A 25,656-nucleotide genomic window follows, 5' to 3' on the forward strand; every position below is an offset into this window, starting at 1 on the left:
AATACCCTGAGAAAATTGTGAAAAGTCATATTCTCAGTGTCACCCAGAAGCTTCTCAACCCATTTCAGTTTGCCTATCAGCCTAGCAGAGGAGTTGATGATGCCATTCTTACCCTCCTTAACATGGTCTATAGACATCTAGGGTGCCAAATCCCATGTCAGGGTTCTGTTTGTTGACTTTTCTTCTGCCTTCAACACAATCCAGCCTTACATTCTGGCACAGAGACTCATTCGGGACTTCTCCTTAGATGGGGGGCTGGTTTTGTGGCTGTTGGACTTCCTGAGTCAACGCTCACAGAGAGTCAAAATAGGTCCCCACGTGTCGAATATACACAATACCAACACAGGCTCTCCTCAGGGATGTGTTTTGTCCCCACTCCTGTACATCTTGTACACTAATAGTTGTACTAGTTCCCATACTAACAGACACTAACAGACCTCAAGTTCGCTGATGACACCGCCTTGATCAGCCTGTTGCATGATGGCGAGGAACATCATGGCCCTGTCCTAGATGACTTTGTAGAGTGGTGTGAGGAATCACACTTGGTCCTCAATACCAACAAGACCGAAGAGATGTGCATAGATTTCAGGAAGCATACAACAGCTACCCCTGCAACATCTATCAGAGGTCAGAATATAGAAATTGTAGAGGAATATAAATATCTGTGTGTCCTTTTGGACAATAAGCTTCAGTGGAGTAAATGTACAGACCTGATCTACAAAAAGAGCCAACAGAGACTGTACTTTCTCAAAAGGCTGAGATCTTTTAATGTAAACTGTACTATATTGACTCTGTTTTATAAATATTTTATTGCGAGTATTTTAACTTTTGTATTGTCTGTTGGTTTGGCAATGCCTCTGTCAGCCAGATAAATATGTTGAGAAGGATTATTACCACATCAAGCAAGGTACTTGGAGTTAAAAAGTCAGGCCTGGATGAGATCTTTAAGGTCAGGGCCCTCCGTAAGGCTCACAAAATCATTTTAGACCCAAGCCACCTTCTGTACCTGGACTTTGAACTACTCCCCTCAGGGCGCAGGTATAGGGCACCCCTCAGCAGGAAAAACAGAACTAGACAATAATTTGTGCCAGTTGTATATCCCTCCTAAATAGCTTGGGCTAATGTTCCTATCACCTGGCCAGCAGGCTGGTCTTTTTTTAAATGTTTTATTTCTATATTTCTTATAATTCTTATTATAATTTGTTTTATTGGTAGGTAACTGTTATGAAAGTTGTATTGTCAATTTTGTTTTGTATTTAAACGCCACTTTAAGTGTGTACATGACACTGCCACAAAATTTCCCCATGGGGACAATAAAGTCAGTAAGTAAGTAAATAAGAAATTAGTCAAATATTCTGGAATTTAAACCATACTATATTTTTCAAAATTCACATTCAATAAAACATTATATTTGCGTTGTTTCCCTCTATTTGTTGATTTCGGTAGCACATCCCCATATCTAATTGATCAGCTGTAGTCAAAGCCGAAATTAGTATGACATCCGGGCATTAATGAAATTATACTTGATTTTCAAAATGTTGCATGCTATTAAAGTTCCCTTTTTCCCCTTTTACCCACTCTGTAGGACACAAGCAAGTGTATTCAGACAAGGTCACTGTCTGGATGACAACAAATGGATGATTGGGAAAGGCAAGTGAAAAAAAGGCCTTTTGCCAGGCATGTCCAGTTAGGGTGATTTCTCCCCTTCTAAGCTGTCTATCACAGACACCTGGTTTCAGCCAATCGGTGTGCAAAAGTGGACGTTTGGACATAGGCCCCTCCCACTCATTCTCAGAGAGGTTGTCCTCTTCAGCCAATGAGGATGTAAAGTTGGGGACCGTTTTTTAGACTGTACTGGAACTATCAACCACGAAGGCTCCACCTGCCATCCCACTCCTGGCCTGGAGCCCAAGCCAGCAGTGGATTGTTCACCTGCTCCTCGGATGAAGCCACAGCCTGTAGCTACTGCAGATGTAAAGTGCAGCCAGGACGTAGGGGCCTCTCAAACCCCGCCTATCAGACTGTAGTGTGTCAGAACCTTAACTATCAGCATTAAGTACTAGCGGCGACCACTCAGGCGACCGCTCAGACAAGCTCCAGCTAGCAATTTTTTCAGCAAGTGACATAGGCTATGGAACAAAAAGCACAACATTTGAGCTGTTTCATTATGATAGTGTGCTGAAAACACTTTGTCATACCTGAAAAATCATGCACGTAGTTTTAGCCAGCTCCACAATAGAACATGATTTCCAGTGGAAGTGTATCTCGCAGAAACAAACTTGCAGTGAAAGGTCACAAACTAGTATGCAGTCTGAAATGCATCTTGCCCTTATCATTAAATTTGTTGACATGATAAAGCAGGTTGATATCTAGTGAAAAAATGTATGCTATTACAGCTGCTCAATTTAGCATAATCATAAAAAAATATGGAGCATATTGACTCAAGGTATATGTGATATTCAGCAGCAGCCTATAATTCAGCTCTTATTGCATTTTATCTCAATGAATGACCTTTGAATTTGACCCCTGTAACTACCATTCTTGTTATGTTCCTTTTTGACATGTACAGGAAGAGCTCAACATTATGAAAGGCTGATGAATCTATCTTCCGCATATAATTCAAGCGTGTTAAAAGGTTTCTTACAATAATACTAATGTAATCCGGAGGAAACTAGGAATTGATTTTGTAGCGCCACTTGCAATTGATCCATTCAGTCTCTGATGAAGCCCCTCTACTAGATTAAGGGTTTTAATCATACAACAGATCACCTCTTAGAAGTGAGTCAATACTGCACTTAATCTGTCAACACACTGTAATTCATGTAGCTATTTGACTATTCAATGTACAACTCTGTGCATTCACTGCTCACTGAAGTGTCTGTTAGTATCTCTGTCACTTTAACAATATTGTCACACCCTGCTTTAATAATTTTAAGGTTTTCTCTCTAACACACATAATGATAACAGCAGATATTCCTTTTCATCAAGTTCCTTGGAGACACATTTCAATATTTCAATGACTTAATCTTGTTTTGACATCTGGCAATAGCCACCTTGATGGAAATAACATTGAAACAGTGAACTTCAGGACAGACCCAACCAGTCACGCTCTTTAGGCGTCCCAATTCTCCAAAACAGTCAAATGAAAAATAAACTAATTTAGCTAAAATTGCACAAATAACAGCTAGCTAACTTGAGATTGTGGTGTTTTCTCTGATATTTGCTGTTAGGTACGTAGAATTTGTTTTAAAAGAGTATCCAAACTCATATCTTTATTGGAAGATATTAACATCTATATTATCTTTTAAATGATTTATTAAACATGAGGTTAGCCAGGACAGCAGTAAAAAATATGATGATTGTGTTGAGAATCCAGTCAGAATTCCCACCAACAAATGTGCATGTGTTCTATAGCGTGCAAGTGCATTTGGCAGGACTCGCTCTGATCAACGTTGTCCAGGCTGGTTGCATTTTGTTGGCCTGAAGTCTGTATACTTTTAACAGAAGGCATACTAATATAGTGGAAAATGTCAAATTCAGTATGTCCCCATCCAAACATGGCCTACAGAAATGTTTTGGACATGGGGTAGTCTAGGGGGTAGCCTATATATGGTCAGAAATGTTCCAGTGCAGCCGTTCTCTCTAGACCTCTTCATTCATCAGATCTCCTTCAATTAACTATTAGTTCTCATTGTTGTTTGACATTTGTAAGTACAGTCAGCAATCAACTTTAATTCAGTGCTTTTTGCTCCTTCAAGATTTGTCAAAAACCAGTAGGCTTATAGAGGCTAATACTTTACTTTAACCAATTTCCTCCTGAGCACTGCTGGAACTAATGGTTTTAGCCGGTGCCATGAAGAAACACGTTAATTAAGTGAATGCCTGCTCGTTTATATGACCAGAACTAGCCTATATTATTCTGACATTCATTTGCTAAATTGATAGTAAATATTAATTGAGGCAATTCATAAATCCCAGATTGATGTTGCTCACCTTCATAAGGTTGGTAATTTCCCCTTTGAGATTAAAATAAACAAAGTCATCAAGTTATAAACAGTTGAATTTGGAAGTTATCTTCTTTGTGCATGACACAAGTCATTTTTCCAACAATTGTTTACAGACAGATTATATCACTTATAATTCACCGTATCACAGTTCCAGTGGGTCAGAAGTTTACATACACTAAGTTGACTGTGCCTTTAAACGGCTTGGAAAATTCCAGAAAATGATGTCATGGCTTTAGAAGCTTCTGATGGGCTAATTGACATAATTTGAGTCAATTGGAGGTGTACCTTGGGATGTATTTCAAGGCCTACCTTCAAGCCTCTTTGCTTGACATCATGGGAAAATCAAAATATATCAGCCAAGACCTCAGAAAGAAAATTGGGGACCTCCACAAGTCTGGTTCAGCAATTTCCAAACGCCTGAATGTACTACATTCATCTGTACAAACAATAGTACGCAAGTATAAACACCATGGGACCACGCAGCCGTCATACCGCTCAGGAAGGAGACACGTTCTGATGAATGTTCTTTGAACGTAATTTGGTGCAAAAAGTATGGTCTAATGAAACAAAAACAGAACTGTTTGGCCATAATGACCATTGTTATGTTTGGAGGAAAAAAGGTGAGGATTGCAAGCCGATGAACACCATCCCAACCGTGAAGCAGCATCATGTTTTGTTGGTGCTTTGCTGCAGGAGGGACTGGTGCACTTCACAAAATAGATGGCATCATGAGGTATGGAAATTATGTGGAAGCAACATATTGAAGCAACATCTCAAGACATCAGTCAGGAAGTTAAAGCTTGGTCGCAAATGGGTCTTCCAAATGGATAATGACCCCAAGCATACTTCCAAAGTTGTGGCATAATGTCTTACGGACAACCAAGTCAATATATTGGAGTGGCCATCACGAAGCCCTGACCTCAATTCCATAGAAAATTTGTGGGCAGAACTGAAAAAGAGTGTGAGGAAGGAGGCCTACAAACCTGACTCAGTTACACCAGCTCTGTCAGGAGGAATGGGCCAAAATTAAACTTATTGTGGGAAGCTTGAAGGAAGGCTACCCGAAACATTTGACCCAAATTAAACAATTTAAAGGTAATGCTACCAAATACTAATTGAGTGTATGTAAACTTCTGACCCACTGGGAATGTGATGAAAGAAATAAAAGCTGAAATAATCATTTTCTCTGCTATTTTTCTGACATTTCACATTCTTAAAATAAAGGGGTGATCCTAACTGACCTAAAACAGGGAATTTTTACTAGGATTAAATGTCAGGAATTGTGAAAAACTGAGTTTAAATGTATTTGGCCGAGGTGTATGTAAACTTCCGACTTCAACTGTAGGTTACCCAGAAAATAAACACTATCTTTTTTACTCTCTCAATGTGCTTTTCAGCTAGCTAATTTCATTCTAATATCCATGTGTTTATTATAGCTTGGTGAGAGCATTGTTGTCCTGGGTTTATTTTGCATACAACCTTCCCAAAAGTTACCAGAACATGATATTTGCTTTGCTTTGGAACATTCTCAGGACATTTAAGGAACTTCACAAAAAACATACGTTACGGCCTCCCAGGTGGCGCAGTGGTTAAGGGCGCTGTACTGCAGCGCCAACTGTGCCACCAGAGACTCTGGGTTCGTGCCCAGGTTCTGTCGTAACTGGCCGCGACCGGGAGGTCGCACAATTGGCCTAGCGTCGTCCGGGTTAGGGAGGGCTTGGCCGGTAGGGCCGGGCGCAGTGCGCGCTAACCAAGGTTGCCAGGTGCACAGTGTTTCCTCCGACACATTGGTGCAGGTGGGTTCCGGGTTGGATGCGCGCTGTGTTAAGAAGTAGTGCGGCTTGGTTGGGTTGTGTATCGGAGGACGCATGATTTTCAACCTTTGTCTCTCTGAGCCCATACGGGAGTTGTAGCGATGAGACAAGATAGTAGCTACTAAACAGTTGGGGAGAAAAAAGGGGTAAAAATAAATAAACATTTATTCTAATGTTGTCTGTCATAGTTGAAGTGTACCTATGATGAAAATGACAGGCCTCTCTCATCTTTTTAAGTGGGAGAACTTGCACAATTGGTGGCTGAATAAATACTTTTTTGCCCCACTGTATAAAAGCCCGGAATATTTCAATATTGGAGAATCTCTTATACAATGGGTTAAAGTTATGTATACTAACCCTTAGTGTAAAATAGTCAATAACGTCTAATTCTCAGAAAGTATTAAACTGTCAAGATGAGTAAAACAAGATTATCCACTATCAGCATATCTATTTATTATGGCTATCAAAATGTTAGCTATTTAAATCAGATGTAACAATAATATCAAGGGCCTAGAATTCCAGGGCTTAAAAACAGAGGGGTATGTATGCTGATGATTCACGTTTTCTTTTAAATCCACAATTTGGATCCCTCTACAGCCTCATAGATGATCTAGATACTTTTCTAACCCCTCTGGATTACAACCAAATTATGATAAGTGTACTATATAATTTATTGGATCCCCCAAAAAATCCAACTTTTACATTACAGTGTAGTTTACCAATAAAATGGTCTGATGGTGAAGTGGACATGCTCAGTAATCATATCCTGAAAGATAGAAATTCTCATTACAATACATTTGTATAGAAAGTTTGCAAATATTTCGATAAGATTTTGCTACTGTGGAATGGAAATACCTGTCCATTTGTTGAAAAATCACCCTGATTAACTCTATAGTCATATCCCAGTTGACCTATTTGCTTATGGCCTTGCCTACACCTAGCGACTTGTTTTTTTTTAAAATGATATAAGCAAAAAATATTCAATTTCGTTTGGAGCGGCAAGCCAGACAAAATTAAATGGGCCTATTAATATAATCAATATGAATGTGGAGGGTAGAAATTATTCAATATTAAAAGCATTAGACCTCTCACTAAAAGCTTCAGTCATACAACAGTTATACTTAAATCCGAACTGGCTCTCTAGCAGATTAGTAAGAATGTCTCACCCCATGTTCAAGAATGACCTTTTCCCTTTATTCAGAATACAACCTCTCACTTTCGGTTATTTGAAAATGAGATCTTCCCTAAAATATTGCTATTTTTGACAAGCCATTGAAAGTTGATTGCAATTTCAGTTTAAGTACGCTTTTATCTTCAAATTTTTACTTATCTATTTTTTACTTTTTCTTAACTTCTTAAAGCATTGTTGGTTAAGTGCTTTAAGTAAGCATTTCACTGTAACGATAGATTAGGCGATAGATGGGAGGGGTTGAGTGAACCTGAAGGATGGGACTAAATACAAACAAAAGATAACTATAGTAATATGTATATATTACAAAAATATGTATGGGAGATTAGAGCTGATGCAGACAATGACATTGAAGCCACAGACTATCTGCAATATTAAAGTGAAAGAAACAACAGTCTTCTGTGAGAATTTCAGTACTTCAGCTTAATGTTTCCAAAAGGTTTCCTCAAAGCTCTATTTAAAGTAATGTTTCCAAATTGTTCGAGAACGTGAAGAAACAACGTTCTTCTGTGGGAATATCTGTACTTAAGTATAATGTTTCCTATAGGTTTCCTCATGGTTCTATTTAAAGTCATGTTCTTAAATTGTTACGAGGACATTAAGAAAACTTTGCATAAAAAACAAGAACACTTGTAATGTTCTAAGAATGATAGTGTTTCTCAGAAGCAACAAAACTATCTTCTTCTTCTATGAGGTTCAACGGAGGTTGGCATCCAATTTGTTGCATTACCGCCTCATACTAGACTGGAGTACAAATCCCTTATACTTTACTTGAAAAATAAAAACGTACTAAATAAATACCATACCATCTAATACTATACTCACTAATCTCAAAATTATATAAAATAAAATGTACACCTCCCTACTATACTAATTAAATGTATTTATTCCTACCTCATGCTATCTACAAAACTCTCTCTATCCTCTATCTCAGGTGTGTTGGCCAGACCCACTAATTGGCTGCACCTGATCTTAATGAGTGCTTGTTTCCTTTTAAATAGGGTCTGTTTGAATAGACTAAAAAGAACAGCTTTGTATGAGTAAAAAAAAAAAACATGGCATGCTAGCTCCATCATGGTAGCGCAGTGGACTAATTCTCTGGATAGAGAACAGAATATCATAGGTTTGAATCTAGATGATGCCGAGCCACAATAAAAAATAAATGTGTTTGCATGATTAGTGCTTAAGCAATGTGTCTTATCTGTGCTTGTAGTTCAAAACACTTGAAACATGTTCTCAGAATGCTATTTACTTACCTTCAAACGTTAATAAAACCTCCCAGGAAAACTTTTAGGGAACCATAGTAAAACTTTCTCAGTACCTCTCTGCAACCTAAAAATGAACGTTCCCAGAACAGATGAACTTATCACTTCTGTTCTCAGAACATTTAAAAAAAACTTTCAGTTTTACTGGTCAGGAAACACATGGTGAGGAAATGTATGTTCCCACAACTTCGAAGGAACCAAATGTGCTAGCTGGGTTGTAATTTGCTCAAGGAGGACACAGATTACATTTTATCTGAACAAACTATAAGCCTAATTTGAAAGCTCCCATTGCAAAAGCCAATTATTTTGACTTTCATTGACCTTTGAGGTTTTGCACATTAGGCCTACATATGTTACCCTTTATGCATTCACCAAATTTATGTTGCTATTGTGCTGTAGAATTACCCTAATAGCCTATTTGTTACAAAATCCCCAATGTCACTTTGTAAGTAATAGGCCTACAAGAAGATAGCCATATGAGCACTTAGTTCGCTTCTGTGTTTGTTAAACCATCATCTAAGCCTAGTCTACTCTCAGACAATCATTTGGTTTATGAAACTTTTTTCAGCAGTTTACATCGTCAGTTAATAGTTATGCATGTTGTACTTCAGGTCCTAAAGGTAGGCAACGCACCTGATTGGTGCCCATTAAAGCCCAGTTTGGAGGTGCCAATTTTGGCTCAGTGGTTTAGTTTCTCCCTACTCGTTTTAGTGAGATCATTTAGGTGACATCAAAGGGAAAGGGGGATAACTCGTCAGTTGTAAAACTGAATGCATTCAACTGAAATGTGTCTTCCGCATTTAACCCAACCCCTCATCAATCAGTCAATCAGTCTCTGTGCCATAAGAGTTGATTAAGTCATTTTTTTCTATGCTTATTAATTTATTAATGTAATTGCATATTAGTGTATCAGATCTAGGCTTTTCTTATTTTTCTGGATTCATTTTTAGGCCTAGATATTAGAGTCAACTGCTGAACATTATTACATTGCTGTAAAAACACCTGACTCCACCTGAAGACTGTTGTCCAGGCAGTGCCAATTCCTGACATCTCGCTTGGCCTTGAGACACCTTGTCTATTCTTTCACACTATCTGTATAAATGCTTATGGCTCTGGTCTCTCAGCTTCCCATTTGTGTATTAAAGGATTCAGTCCAGTTGATATAGTGAAGTTGAGGGGAGCATTTATTGTTGGTTGATTTGGTCCAATATGGCATGGATTATGTCTCACTTATTAATGGAATGCCTATCTCGTTGTTATTCAATGCCCACAGTTAAAAATATCTAATATGGAAAAGTATGTCAAATGAACCTAATAGGCCTAATGAAATGTTAACATTTTAATGATCATAAACCACTCCATTTGAATTATTTGAATAGCCTTGATTTGAATAGCCTAGTTTCATTTTACATTAGCCACGTCTAGGGCTAGGCATAGTGATGGCATTATTTATAATCTGGTGCATATTGAGGCTTTTTTTTAAACCAACAGATGGCGATATTCACCCATGCTCACCAGTTTATAGGCTACTCGATGTCAACAGTGGATTGACTGGCTGCATTGACGGCTCCACACTGTTCTCCAATTATGGAATGCCTAGGGTATGGTTGGCCCTGTGAGCAGCACAGCATATAGACAATTTAGGCTCCGTCTCATTTTTCTTTCCATGCTCCATATAGGTGGCGAACGCGCATCATGCATGCGCATACGGCAGCATTGATACGAGACGATCTGATTCGATTTTCAATGTGGAAAAGGGAACAAACACAGGCTTTCATCGAATTGGTTAGAAAATGCACACGTCCACCAAGAAATGCAATATTGTAGAGCATGTAGCTATTCTCTGTTCACATGGGGTTGACTTTCGCTAAAATTAGTGTGGCGTTTTGATCGGCGATAGCAGCTTTGGTTTTGACTTGGGGATATTCCCATAACATATTTTTTACGTTTACATGTTGAACCCATGAACTCTGTGACCCCAAGAATAATGGAATATTGAAGATGTTAGTGGGGAAGTCTAGTCCTAAGAAATTAATCAATACACTAGGTTATTTTTTATTAAATTGAGCTCAGAATCAACAATAACAAATATTGCAAATTGTGTCATAGACTGTTTTAGGATAGAGTACAAAAAAAGCCTACAGTTCGTGTAATGTGTGCAATTCATTTATTGCGCACAGACAATAGCTTACTCGCATTTATTTATCCACACATCAACACTGTATGCCAACTGCAGAAAGAAAATGTGCCTGAAAAAGTTTAATAACAAAATGTATCTAATTGTCATCACCGAAATCCACGTTGAAATGCAGAAGTTCCTCTGCCTTGCTGCTGCTGCTGCCAGGCTGTGGTCACTGCACTATTGAGCACAGCATCATCGCGCGCTCAGACACACGCGGGCATCCTACGAGCTGGAGTTCCGAGAGCACTCTGGCCCGTTCGTTTTGTCTCCTTATGATATTTTATCGTTGTCTTTTGTTTAGTTTTTACACGGAAAGAAAATCATTCTGTGGTTGATGGTTTCGGTTGCCTGCCGCAAAATTGGAGTACTTTTGGGTTGGAATGTTTTACGCATGAAGTCAGCTGGATGTGTTCCGAATATCGGACCTCATGCCACGATGTTTTCAATGGATTTGAATAGATTGGAATAAAAGCACGAAGTTTTTTTTCTAGACGTTCTATCAATTCCATTGTAACAAGGCATCGCACGGATAGATACGCAATGATCTTCGTCACTCTTTATGTCGTTCTGCCTCTTTTAGGTAAGTTTTAGTTTCAAGGCCTATGACTAATATACACTGCAAATGCCTAGTGTAAACATACAGTATAAAATCTACATTTGTAAATTGGCAATGATAATCAGTTAGAGGCCAGCTGAGATAAATAAATAGCAAAATTGGTGGTCGTTATGGAGCGAAATGGGCCATCCAAATGCGTGTCATGCCCAAAGACTTGTGAAAAGTCAATTACGAGCTCATGTATACTAATCGAAGTGAATTGAGTTCTAATTCTGAACTAGACACAACTAAAGACCGTGACAATTCATTATCATAACCTATATAGGCCTACCCTTGTTACAGCCGACGTTGCAATAGCATGTACGTCATATTTAATAACTTTACTTATCCTTTACTTGTTTATTTTTTGTTGCACAAATTGATAGGCTATGAAATGCATTGGACGCTAGTATTTGACTAGTAGTCTATGAGATGTTTGTGTTGTTGTTAATGTCACCTTAATTGTTTGGAGTTGCGTAATAAAATACAATCAATATTTCAATATCTAAAACTGCTTTCATTTAGTTTAATCTCTGAATATTTATTGAGACCAAATCGCGTATTGTCTACAATATTTAACATATACACGACAGAAACATGATTATTATTATTAGCCTATAATTATTTATTCTCTCCACAGATGTTTTGTATGCCCAGGAGAATGCTCTTTCTGGTCCCAACCGCCTCGATTGTGTCAAGGCGAGTGAGCAGTGTATGAAGGAGCAAGGATGCAGTACCAAGTATCGGACAATGAGACAGTGCGTTGCTGGGGGGAAGGAGAGAAACTTTAGCATGGTGGCTGGACTGGAGGCGCAGGACGAATGTCGGAGTGCCATAGACGCAGTCAAGCAGAGCCCCCTGTACAACTGCAGGTGTAAAAGGGGCATGAAGAAAGAGAAGAACTGCCTTCGCATCTATTGGGGAATCTATCAGACTTTGCAAGGTATGCACTATCATTACAGTTGGCTATAACACAGCAAGCACACAATAATTGTCAGAAGTCTATACATTAATATATATTTTTTAAATCCCAGACCTGCTGTATGATTAGGCCTAATGTATAAACTGCTAAAGTAAAAACCAATTCAGTAAGAAAACACCACATTATTAGGTATGTACACTTTCCCGCCAGTGCATACTGGGAAAGGTAATATCCTTAAGACATCTCTTGGAATAAATCGAGTGTAAAGGCACTTTGCACTCATTATCTTGGAGTTGATCATACACAAAAAAAGTGTACTGCTTAATCCCAGGGCCAGTGGGGCAGAATGGGATCTCAGTTGTGCAACTGACCACTATACCTAATCAACTGTAGGCTAATGAGTTGTTGGGCAGCATGGACATTGACTGACCCAGATACCCATCCCATGTGTATTTGCATGGCTGTTTTAGGCTGTGTTTACACAGGCAGACCAATTCTGATCTTTTTTTCACAAATTGGTCCTTTTACCAATCAGTTCTGAAGAATATCTGATGTGAAAAGATCTGATGTGATTGATCAAAATACCAATTAGTGGAAAAAATATCGGAATTTGGCTGTCTGTGTAAAGGTAACTGTTAGACAGGCAGCCCAATTCTGATATTTTTTTCACCAACTGGTCTTTTGATCAATCAGATCAGATATTTTCACATCAGATCTTTTTCAGAGCTGATCTGATAGGTCAAAATATCAATTAGTGTCTAAACACAGCCCATGGTAGCTCACAAACATTTAGTGAAAACAATAACCCATGTGCATGCTCTTTAAATGAAATCGTTCTATCTAGCTATACTGGACAAAAATATAAACGCAACATGCAACAATTTCAAAGATTTTACTGAGTTACAATTCATATAGGGAAATCAGTCAATTGAAATACATTCATTAGGCCCTAAGCTATAGATTTCACATAACTGGGAATAGTAGGGATGTGGATCTGAAAACCAGTCAGTATCTGGTGTGACCACCATTTGCCTCATGCAGCGCGACAAATCTCCTTCGCATTGAGTTGATCAGGCTGTTGACTGTGGCCTGTGGAATGTTGTTCCACCCCTCTTCAATTGCTGTGCGAAGTTGCTGAATATTGGCGGGAACTGGAACACTCATGTAAATTCAGAGCATCCCAAACATGCTCAATGGGTGACATGTCTGGTGAGTATGCAAGCCATGGAAGAACAGGAACATTTTCAGCTTTGTTTCAGAATATTCAATTATCTGTCAACAGCTCTGGTGGACATTCCTGCAGTCAGCATGCCAATTAGATGGTCCCTCAAATCTGAGACATCTGTGGTAATGTGTTGTGTGACAAAACTGCACATTTTAGAAAAGCCTTTTATTGTCCCCAGCACAAGGTGCACCTGTGTAATGATCATGCTGTTTAATGGATGGATTATATTGGCAAAGGAGAATTGCTCACTAATAGGGATGTAAACATATTTGTATACAAAATTTGAGAGAAAGCACTTTACATGTTGTGTTTTTTTTCTCAGTGTATCTGTTTGTCTGCAACATTTACATGCCTATTAAGACTGCAGGAGTATGTTAAAAATCACATTGTATTTCATTATTCCTTTCAGGGAACGATTTCCTGGAGGACTCCCCTTACGAGACCATGAATAGCCGGCTGTCTGACATGTTCAGACTGGCCCCCATTATTTCAGGTACGGACATGGATTTATTAAGAGTTTAAGATTGTGCCACTTATTACGAAGTTCATGGATGGACGCCTGGCTTCTTTGTGAAAGTATACAGATTAAATGCTGGCTGTGCATGTTCTTAGTGGAATTGTGTTTAAACATTTTTACAATCCTCACACTTTCCCTATTTCGCCCCAATGAAATGCATGCCCATTGTAAGTGATCTTGCATGGAGATCTATAGTTCTGAGTGTCCAATGAGAGCTCAACACAGTGTGGTGGTGTGGAGTTGGAGCATAGATTGTTGGGCTGTGTTTAAATCGTACATCCTGTGTTTAAATCGCACATCGTTGTCAACAATTCGATCTGCGCATTGGTCGTTTATGAGCCGCCTCTAGATGGCAATATTCTCCCTTATTTTCGATCACATAGGCGCTATCCATTGATGCTATAGTGGCCTTTCTGACTTTGCCTTGGTCTTTGTTATGAGGAACTCCCATCCAGTGCGCGTGAGGCGGCATATTGTGTGGCTAGTGATGGGGAAAAAGAGAGTCTGAGATTAGTTTAATAAGCACATTGAAATGGGACAATTTTGTCATCAATTGTGATAGAGACATAAACAGCAGAAACTTGAAGAGTGCTTGGGCAAATAAGAGACATCCAAAATAACGTTTCCAGAACAATGACTCCAATTTCAGAAAAGTGGAAATGGCTCATAAGTCATTGTATATGTTAGTTAGAATACAGCCAAACGTCAATGCTCCATTTGTCGCCTAGGACCATAGTTCATATTAGGAGCATAGTTCATATTAACAGCCCCAGACATTTTCCGCTCTGAGCTACCAGAACCTGAGAGATTTATGAGAAAGCTCTCAGAATCTGAAGGTGCTTCTTATTCCCTTTTGAAAAGCTCTTTATGTTGATTGACGGTTGCACATTTCTTTCTTAGCGACAGGTCTCACAGATCATCCATTCTACCTCATCATGAGAGATTTATGGGCCAGGCAGGGTGAGAAGGAGACAATAAGGGTGAGAGGGGAGACAGGACAGGTGTCAAAGAGGTTTAGGTCAACACAGTGCCTCTCACAACCCCTACTCCCAGGCAGCCCTATAACATGGCTGTCTCAGTAAGGCTTAGAGGACTCATAGATCAGCCGACTGATTCATAGTAAGGAACAAAGGGAGGCATTGTGAGATGTAATGAATCTGTAATAGGCCCCTGCTTGGGACCTGAGCCTAATAATCTCCAGTGACACTGGGCATTCTCCTATGCAACCTCCTGATTATAGTGAGGTTTATTCCTGATCTTTCCTACACAACCCCAGGCCCTACAGTCCTTATTCCCACCTACTCTGGGTACTGTAGGCCTCCGAAGGACTAAACCAGACATAAAGCTGGAACAATATCAGTAAAGCTTATAAGGTACACAGCTGCCTTAAAGAACACTGGGTGTCCTTAATTGTTATTAAGATAAAATAATAGAATAGTATTAGAACAGCAGCAGAAATGTGTGAGGAGGATGTGGAGAGCACTGAGCGTGATTGTATGAACATACATACACACACACACACACACACACACACACACACACACACACACACACACACACACACACACACACACACACATACACACACACATACACACACACAAGTTTGTGCACAGCACACAGTTTTAAGTTTAATTTAATTATTTTCAAATATTTTCTCCAGGCAGATAGAATGCTTTTAGCTGTGCGATGAGTCAGGGTGAGTCACTTTGAAGTATGAGTAAGTCAGTCTCTTAATGTGGTGGAAGTTGCCACATGAGAAACTTCAGTAGAGTGTACATCCCAGGAACAGAACGTATCATCTCATTTTGATGTGATCTACATTTGCCATTTAATTCACATTGAGAATACTATGAGCTCAAAAAAAGTTACAAAATCTTGAAACACGAATGAAATCTGCAGATTGCAAATGTATAACATCAGAGACCACAACATGCTTCTTTGCTGGAGCTGAGTTTTGTATGTTTCAACTTCTTCTTTTGATACAAGCGGTGCATCTTGTTTATTTCCCCCCTCCATTTCTGTTTGAATGTTAAATCATAGAAACCCTAAGTCTCTTTCAGTGGGAACTACCTATATTGATGTCTGTTTCACTCTATTAAATGGCTCATTGAATGCTTCTGGGCTTCCGCTGTCTGCAGAGCTCATTGCTTCTCAATATCAAGAAGTGTCATGCTGTTGCCTGTGCGCCAGGCTAGGGTATAGGTGAAACATACTAAGTTTGGAGTAGTTCCTGTGTCAATGGTCACAAAAGCCACAACTGCTGTCATAAGACAGACATGGTGAGTCATCTCATTCAAGGGATGTGCCCTTCTTTAAATATGTTTGAAAGTAAATGGTTTACTCACACAGTCACACATCGTTCAATTACATGCAGAGTTCACCACAGTGCACCTGCTCATGGATGAAGTTCCAGATCATTTAATTAATTTTGTGCATTCCTTTGTGTGCGTTTGCATGTGTGTGCGCGTAAGCAAGAATGTAATGGAGAATAGAGGAAGAGAATTCAATAAAATTGTTCCTTTTCCGCCCACCAGTTTGCCATCTTGTGATGCACTGATGCATAGAGAAGGCAGTGAGAGCCCATTTCTCCTAGATTCAAGTGGACTTGCATTACTCCCAGACCATTTGCCCCTGCTGAAGAGGCAAGCAGTGGAGGAAATGGATGAATACACAGCACAGTTTCATATTACCGTAGTCTTGAACACTCACTGGTCTGGAGCCTCTCATACTGACCAATGTAAATATTTTCCCCCCCCTCGATTTTTAGAACTAGAATAATAAAATGCTTGTTTGCTGTATGAGTGGAATAACATTGGAGGTTGACTTTTCAAAGTCTAAACCAAAAGGAGTTGTTGATGTACTGTAGCTTTAAACTGAGGAAATGGGAGAAATTTTCAAAATGGTCTGGCTTATCGACACAGAGATATAGCTATGGTACAATCACTCTGTAGATAAAGCCCCTTTTAAATGTCAGCCAATTGTCATTTACTGTTCAGTGCGCCAATAAGAAAAATGAAACCCGTGGTAAAATGTGACACAAAATGTAAAACAGAGTCTTCTGTGCAGCATGGGCTGGCTGGACTGAAATTGCCTATATGATGAGGTAGCGGTGAAAAAAGGAGAAGGACATCAAATAATCTGGGAAGTGCTACTATGAATAAAGATGAGTTTCTACATCACTCCATTATTTTCTAAGACCTGTAGATGACCTTTCCCCATTATGTTTTTGTGGTTTAAGCTGATGACAGATCATGATGATGATTATGAGGTCAGCACATAAACATGCAAAAGTGGCATTTAAAGCATTTAAAGGATTCTCTCTGAAGTCTTTGAGCTGTGTATGTGTGAAAACCCATGTAGTCCCAACCTTGCAGACGGACCACACAGCACCTGAAATCCCCATACTGACACGATGCTGAGAGCCTGTCAACACAGCTCACTGCTGTTGGAATGTCACTCTTATAATGAACTCGGAGTCCAGCGGTGAATGAGGACAGACTGCCACTTGGGTTCTTGTAGAGTGAGAGGAGGGAGAGGAATGGGGGAGAACAGTATTTGTGTTGTTTGGACTTAAGAGTAGCTCTGCACTTTCTGATGTGTTGGGAGAAGTATTACGACAGCTCCAACCCTAGATTCCACCAACCAACCAAAACCACTCTCAATGTTATGGCTTTGGTGTTTGACTCTCTGTACTTTCCCCAACTGAAAATGTTTGTGTGAGAGAAAGAGAATATAAAAAGGAGATGTCTTTGATGGTAGCATTTCCATATCAATATTCCCTCTGCCACCTGACAAACAAATGTCATTAAAATGGCTACTTTGATAAAGCAGCTCCATTTCCCCCGTCTGGCTGTTTGTGTCAGGATGTGTCAATCACAGGCCAAGCCTGGGCCTTTGATGTTGGGGTACAGCTGTACTCTTATCTGTTAGAGTTGTGGCCTCAGCCTCCTCAGTGAGCACTGACTGAGATAGGGGTTCTATGTTAACGTTCCCTTGCTGCCTCCTTCCTACTTTACAAGGGTTTTTTGTTTCGCTAAAGACTCCCAAATCCACCTAGAGTGTAATGTCGTAGGGAGACTTCTCATCTGAAAGCTAATCAATAGCCAGGCATGTTAAAATAGAAACCTGAGGCTGTGAGTACAAAAAACTATTGATTTGTTTTTTCGCCCGAGCTCTTCTGTTGGACTGGATCAAAGGATAATCCCTATGTTGCTGGAGCTCAGGTATACGGTTCCACAATGCACATCGGTCTGGAGGAGTCGGGACTCTCCACAGGGTTGTCTTGACTCCTCCACTCTCATTGTCCGTCTTAGAAGATGTAGGGCAGGGGTTCCCAAAAATGTTTGCACCATGACCCCACCATGTAAAGAATGTGATGTAATCAAAAGCCAATGTTTACTTGTTTAATTGGGGCTATGACAGTCTATTACAAATCCATCTGGCAGCATTTTTGGACAATATTTCAATCTTAAAGAATTGTTGAAGTGACTGAAATGTATCAGAAAGGTATTGGGAAGTTCAAAAGATACACAGGCAATCATTTTGTGTGACCTTCTGTGTAGAAAAGAACATCATCATTGATAATGTTCCTTTCCCCCCAGTCTGATTAAGTGCCTGGTCTTGGCCACTCTGTTCTAATGAGTCCTTGTGGGCATTGTAGAGGGAAACACAAGACATGGATGTGATCCTCAGAGTCTTATCTTTCAGTAGATGAAACTGTTAAAAAGCCACAGAAACCGCTCAGTTTTTTACAACCGCATCTAGTGGCGACCGAAAGTTATGGACTTAACGATTCGGTTCTATAAACCAAGGACAAGTTTCTCTTGCGACCCTATTTCCAAATCAGGTGAATCCTAGTTTGGGGAACGCTGCTGTAGGGACTGATTATAATATTAGATCTCAATAAAGATTTTTAATACTCCTTCAAATACCACTTAACTTCCTGGATGTCTGTTGTTGTCTGTCTGTTTGACTTTCATCCGAAAGTCCATAGCTGTCCTTCCAAGTCACACGGAAGATTTAGCCACAGGTCGAGGGGCTTTAGCTGCTTAATACACAGACACCGTTCCAGACATTACTCTCACAGCTGCAGCTTAATGGCAGAATAATGCTAACAGCAGCATCAGGTTGCAGCCTTGTCCCTGCCGCTAGCTCTATGCAGCCAAAAAATAATTTAGTTAAAGGTGACCAGAATGGAGTCCTCCTGGGAGGTTTCTGATTGGATATAAAGTGGGAGAGTGATTCATCACAGTTAATCAACGCTCCTGACAGCTCGAATCAGCAGGGGCGCCACATGTGCCAGCTACATCTATTGCTTTTCTGCCCAGATGCATGCCAATTATCCATACTGCAAACAGTGAGGTGTCAGTATAAAGTCAGATAGATGTAGTGAGTAACCATGTTTGATGAAATATTCACTGGCTTCATACAAAAAAAAGGTCTACTGTAGTTGTTTGGTACAATATTTTATTTTTTCATTGGTTAGGATTCAATTGATTATTATGCAAAGGCATACATACTCTATCATAGGATACTTTTCTTGGATGGGCAAGACATTTAAGTACATACAGTACATTACTAAAAGTATATGGACACCTGCTCAATGAATATCTCATACCAAAATCACGTGCATTAATATGGAGTTGGTCCCCCCTTTGCTGCTATCACAGCCTCCACACTTCTGGGAATGCTTTCCACTAGATGTCGGAACATTTCTGCAGGGACTTGCTTCCATTCAACCACAAGAACATTAGTGTGGTCGGGCACTGATGTTGGGCGATTAAGCCTGGCTCACAGTCAGCATTCCAATTCATCCCAAAGGAGTTCGATGTGGTTGAGGTCAGTCAAGTTATTCCACACGGATCTCGACAAACCATTTCTGTGTGGACCTCGCTTTGTGCACGGGGGCATTGTCATGCTGAAACAGGAAAGGGCCTTCCCCAAACTGTTGCCACAAGGTTGGAAGCACAGAATAGTCTACAATGTCATTATATGCTATAGCGTTAACATTTCCCTAAACTGGAACTAAGGGGCTTAGCCTGAACTATGAAAAACAGCCCCAGACCATTATTCCTCCTCCATCAAACTTTACAGTTGGCACTATGCATTCGGCAGGTAGCATTCTCCTGTCATCCACCAAACCCAGATCCATCCGTCAGACTGCCAGCTGGGGAAGCGTGATTCATCACTCCAGAAAACGCGTTTCCACTGCTCCAGTCCAATGGCGGCAAGCTTTACACCACTCCAGCCAGCACTTGGCATTGTGCATGATCTTAAGCTTGTGTGTGGCTGGAAACCCATTTCATGAAGCTCTCGGCAAACAGTCGTTCTGCTGACATTGCTTCCAGAGGCAGTTTGGAACTCGGTAGTGAGTGTTGCAACTGAGGACAGACGATATCTACGCGCTACATTCTTCAACACTCGGCGATCTCGTTGTGTGAGTTTGTGTGGCCTACCACTTGGCGGCTGAGCCGTTGTTGCTTCTAGACGTTGAGCCGTTGTTGCTTCTCCACTTCACAATAACAGCAATTACAGTTTACCGGGGCAGCTCTAGCAGGGGAGAAATTTGACGAACTGACAGTTGGAAAGGTGGCATCCTATGACAGTGCCACGTTGAAAGTCAGTCAGTAATTCAGTAAGGCCACTCTACTGCCAATGTTTTTCTATGAAGATGTCATGACTGTGTGCTCAATTTTATACACCTGTGTAGCTGAAATAGCCAAATCCACTAATTTGAAGGGGTGTCAACATACTTTTGTATATATAGTGTACATGTAGATGTTTAACCCTTTTTAGCTGTTTGTTTGTTTTTTTCCAAGAGGGTTTGTCTGTGTGTCTGTGACTCTTTTAATCATGATTTAATGTTTTGTTTTTAGTGGTAGATCAGCTTTAATTTTGGAGAAAGATTGTGAGTTCTATCAATTTAATTGTTTGCATCAATTCTAAACCCCTTATTTTTTATTCATAAAAAGAAAAGTCAACTCTACCACCCCTCTCCTTCTCCTTGGAGTAAAGTAACGGACAACAATACTTTGACGCTACTTAGAACTATTTTCGCTCACATGTACGGTACAGGTAGTTAAATAATTATATATGTAGTCCTAATTGACTCTTTCTGCAAGTGCTGGATTTTTATCCACAGTAACCCAACTTTCCCAGTATAATGCAATTTTGCAATTTCCTTTTGCAATACATCCCTCCATTTTAATGTGATGTCTTACGAGGATCTTGAACCTCCCTATTTGTAATATTTCGACCGATATTGCCCTAAAAAGAATTACATTACCATGAGTATAATGATGTTTCCCATTGACTTATTGTGTTTTTTCCAATCCCCTAACAATACAGTTATGGCTGGTAATATTAGTAGTCTTTTGACTGTACAGAGCATTTGTGCTGCAGCACTTGTCTCGAGAGAAACCCTCCCCCCTTTTAATAACAGTTTTAGTCAAGAAACTTTCCTGGAAAACGTCCATGAAAATATACATGTCTCCAGTATCCAGCTGTTTTTGGCTTTGTGCCATTCTTGATCTTAAGTATGTTAAATGAGGGCATTGATACATAGATTCAAATTTTTCACACCAAATCAAATGTTATTTGTTACAACAGGTGTAGACATTACCATGGAATGCTTACTTACAAGCCCTTAACGAACAATGCAGTTCAATAAATATAATTAATAAAATATTTACTAAATAAACTAAAGTAAAAAAATCGAATCAATCAAAAAGTAACACAATAAATGTACATAACAATAACGAGGCTACATACAGAGGGTACCGAGTCAATGTCAATGTGCGGGGGTACAGGTTATTCAAGGTAATTTGTAAAGTGACTATGCATAGATAATAGACAGTGAGTAGCAACAGTGTAAAAACAAAGGGGGATGGCCAGTTGATTAGTTTCGTTTTGTTCGTGAAACCCACCAGCGTTTGTTCCCCTGCTCCTGCCTGTTTATAGGCTGTCTCATCTTCTATCATGTTTAAGGTATGACCCAGATGCAGACAGTGTCAAATAAAAAAATGTACATTCCTTAAACAGGGCCAGGCAAACGACAGGTCAAAGGCAGGCAGGGGTCATTAACCCAGAGAGGGTGCAAAGGGTTCAGAACGGCAGGTAGTCTCAGGGTCAGGGCAGCCAGGGGTCAATAATCCAGTAAGGTAGGGTAAGGTACAGGATGGAAGGCAGGCTCAGGGTCAGGCCAGGCAGAATGGTCAAAACCGGGAAGGACAAGGAAAGAGGAGCAAGAAACAGGCAGGAGCAGGAGAACAAACGCTGGTAGGTTTCACGAACAAAACGAACACAGGTATAAATACATATCGGATAATGGGGAAGATGGGCTACACCTGGAGGGGTGTGGAGACAAGCACAAAGACAGGTGAAACAAATCAGGGTGTGACATCTTCAGATCTTCCATTTGGGTTTAGTTCGTGTAAATCCATCATTTGAATGTATACTTACCAAATTACCAGACAATCGTGAGCTGGCATTTGTAGGCAAAATACTGTGGATGTTATCCATACATGTCTTACTTTTGTTGAAAGTATAAATTACAGTAAACATCCCCCTGACCTCCTGAGTCCTATACTACAAATCAGGTTCGAGGAGTTAGCGAGGTAACTTTGGTCAACTCTGAGTTCAACTTGGGATAACAGGTCACACAAATGTGGCTCACCTTTTAGCCAGGTACATTTCTATGGCAATGGATCCCTCAGTACTAACCTGCTCTGGGTCAGGCTAACTCAGGGGTAACTCCACTTATCCTGAATGAAGTATCTGAGCCGTGAGTTGAGGACCAATGAAATCATATTCCCTCCCTCTTGCAAAGATCCCTTTCATCACTGATTAAATATTATATTACTTGCTTTTTTGCGTTAAAAATAGTCAACTTAAAATAACTACAGCGCCTTCAGAAAGTATTCATTCCCCTTGACTTATTCCATATTTGGTTGTGTTACAGCCAGAATTTAAATTGGATTAAATATTTTGCTCACCCATCTACACACAAAACCCCATAATGAAAAAATGAAAACATGTTTTTATATACATTTTTGCTCACTTATTAAAAATGTAATACTGAAATATTTTACATTAGTATTCCTGAGTGAATAGATAACATTTGGCAGTGATTACAGCTGTGAGTCTTTAGAGGGTAAGTCTCTAAGAGGTTTGCACACCTGGATTGTACAATATTTGTTAAAATAATTCTACAAGCTCTGTCAAGTTGGTGGTTGATAATTTCTAGACAGCCATTTTCAAGTCTTGCCATAGATTTTCAAGCCGATTTAAGTCAAAACTGTAACTCTGCTACTCAGGAACATTCTATGTTGTCTTGGTATGCAAATCCAGTGTATATTTGGCCTTGTGTTTTAGGTTGTTGTCATGCTGAAAGGTGAATTGGTCTCCTAGTGTCTGTTGGAAAGCAAACTGAACCAGGTTTTCCTCTAGGATTTTGCCTTTGCTTAGCTCTATGTTTCTTTTTATCCCCCAAAAACTTCCTAGTCCTTGCCGATGACAAGCATACCCATAACATGATGCAGCCACCACTATGCTTGAAGGTATGGAGAGTGGTACTCAGTAATGTGTTGTGTTGGATTTGCCCCAAACTTAACACCCTCTATTCAGGATATAAAGCAAAAATGTTTGCCACGTTCTTTGCAGTTACTTTAGTGCCTTATTGCAAACAAGATGTTTTGGAATGTTTTTATTCTGTACAGGACTCCTTGTTTTCCCTCTGTAATTTAGGTTAGTATTGTGGAGTAACTATAATGTTGTTGACCCATCCTCAGTTTTCTCCTATCACAGCCATTAAACTATGTAACTGTTTCAAAGTCACCATTGGCATCATGGTGAAATCCCTAAGCTGTTTGCTTCCTCTCTGGGTTAGGAAGGACGCCTGTTTCTTTGTAGTGACTGGGTGTACTGATACACCATCCAAAGTGTAATTAATAACTTCACCATGCTCAAAAGGATATTCAATGTCTGCCTTTTTTTGTTGTTTCCCTTTTTCTCCCAACTTCGTGGTATTCAATTGGTAGTTACAGTCTTGTCCCATCGCTGCAATTCCCGTATGGACTCGGGAGAGGCGAAGGTCGAGAGCCATGCGTCCTCAGAAACACAACCCAGCCTAGCCACACTGCTTCTTGACACAATGTCCGCCACACCAATTTGTCGGAGGAAACACCGTACACCTGGCAACCGTGTCAGCGTGCATTGCACCCAGCCCGCCACAGGAGTCACTAGTGTGCGATGAGACAAGAACATCCCTGCAGGCCAAACTCTCCCCTAACCCGGACGACGCGAGGCCAATTGAACGTCATGGTCTGGGGCGGTGTGTCACAGCATCATCGGACTGAGCTTGTTGTCATTGCAGGCAATCTCAAAGCTGTGTGTTACAGGGAAGACATCCTCCTCCCTCATGTGGTACCCTTTCTGCAGGCTCATCCTGATATGACCCTCCAGCATGACAATGCCACCAGCCATACTGCTCATTCTGTGTGTGATTTTCTGCAAAACAGGAATGTCAGGGCCAGCGATGAACCCGTATCTCAATCCCATTGAGCACATCTGGGACCTGTTGGATCGGAGGGTGAGGGCTAGGGTCATCCTCCCCAGAAATGTCTGGGAACTTGCATGTGCCTTGGTGGACGAGTGGTGTAACATCTCACAGCAAGAACTGGCAAATCTGGTGCAGTCCATGGTGAAGAGATGCACTGCAGTACTTAATGCAGCTGGTGGCCACACCAGATACTGACTTTTACTTTTGATTTTGACCCCCCTTTGTTCAGGGACATTTCTGTTAGTCACATGTCTGTGGAACTTGTTTAGTTTATGTCTCAGTTGTTGAATGTTGTTATGTTCATGCAAATATTTACACATGTTAAGTTTGCTGAAAATAAATGCAGTTGACAGTGAGAGGGCGTTTCTTATTTTGCTGGGTTTAGATCTATGCCCTTCTGGTTGGTTACAGACTTCAATCCATATATTTAAAGTGTTTTTTTTATGAAAGGTTTGTTTATGAGACCAAAGCTTTAGGTGGGCTAATTTAGCAAAGCTTTAGGTGGGCTAATATAAGGTATGTAATGTAGCAAGGGTCAGACACTAAAATTAATAAACTTTCCAAATAAGTTGTTTGAAAAAAAAACATAGGGAATAGGAAACTGCAAGGTTTGATATATGCATCTTTACACAATTGACCCAACCAGTAAGAGAAATCTTTCAATTCTGCCATCTATACAATTCTTCCCCAAACTTTTTGAGAGGTGGTGTGTAGTTCAGTTGATATGTCTTAATAATTTCAGAAGAAATTTGCAATCCAAGATATGTCATTTTCTGAGGTCTCCAAGAAAACGGCTTGTCTAAGATTGGGTTCTGCATAGTTGCCCTGTTAAAAGGCATAATTATACTCTCCGATAGGTTTACTTATACCCCCATATTCTTTCAGGGTGTCAACTAATGATCGGAGTGGCATTTCTGATTTAGTGAGGTAAAGCAAAATGTCATCAGCATATAGCGAAATCAGATGTTCACGCCCACCTATACGAACACCATGGATGGATAGATGAGATCTAAAAGCTTCTGCCAGTGGCTCTATAGCCAAAGAAAAAGGAGAGGACTAGTGGGACTACCCTGTCTTGTGCCATGTGAGAGAGAACATTGAGGAAACCGTTCCATTAGTCAGGATCTGAGCTACTGGACATTTGTACAGTAATCTAATCAGACATACATACTTAGGTCCAATATTCATCCTCTGTAAAACTCCAAACATGTAGCTTGATTTTCCACATCTAATGAAGCCGCCACTACAGGTTCTTGGTCATTTTCTACATAATGCAAAATATTAAATAATCTTCTGATATTATCAGCAGATCTTTCCCAGGTTTTAACAAAACTGTGATCAGTGCCTGTTCAATTGTGTCTGGGAGCAATCCTGACTCT

At 40.1% G+C, this 25,656-nt stretch overlaps 1 protein-coding gene across 3 annotated transcripts in view; it reads left to right on the forward strand.

The window, feature by feature from the left end:
- Window positions 1–10,610: 10,610 nt before the first annotated feature.
- The window catches only part of gfra1a (gdnf family receptor alpha 1a), a 101,287-nt gene continuing 86,241 nt past the window's right edge, over window positions 10,611–25,656 (forward strand). Inside the window, exons 1-3 of one of the 3 annotated variants that reach the window (XM_036959637.1) lie at window positions 10,611–11,037; window positions 11,693–11,995; window positions 13,609–13,692. In XM_036959637.1, coding sequence (XP_036815532.1) covers window positions 10,998–11,037; window positions 11,693–11,995; window positions 13,609–13,692 — 427 coding nt within the window. In that variant the 5' untranslated portion in view covers window positions 10,611–10,997. 3 annotated transcript variants of the gene reach the window in all.

Source organism: Oncorhynchus mykiss, chromosome 23 (genome assembly GCF_013265735.2).
Source record: "Oncorhynchus mykiss isolate Arlee chromosome 23, USDA_OmykA_1.1, whole genome shotgun sequence".
NCBI lineage: Eukaryota > Metazoa > Chordata > Actinopteri > Salmoniformes > Salmonidae > Oncorhynchus > Oncorhynchus mykiss.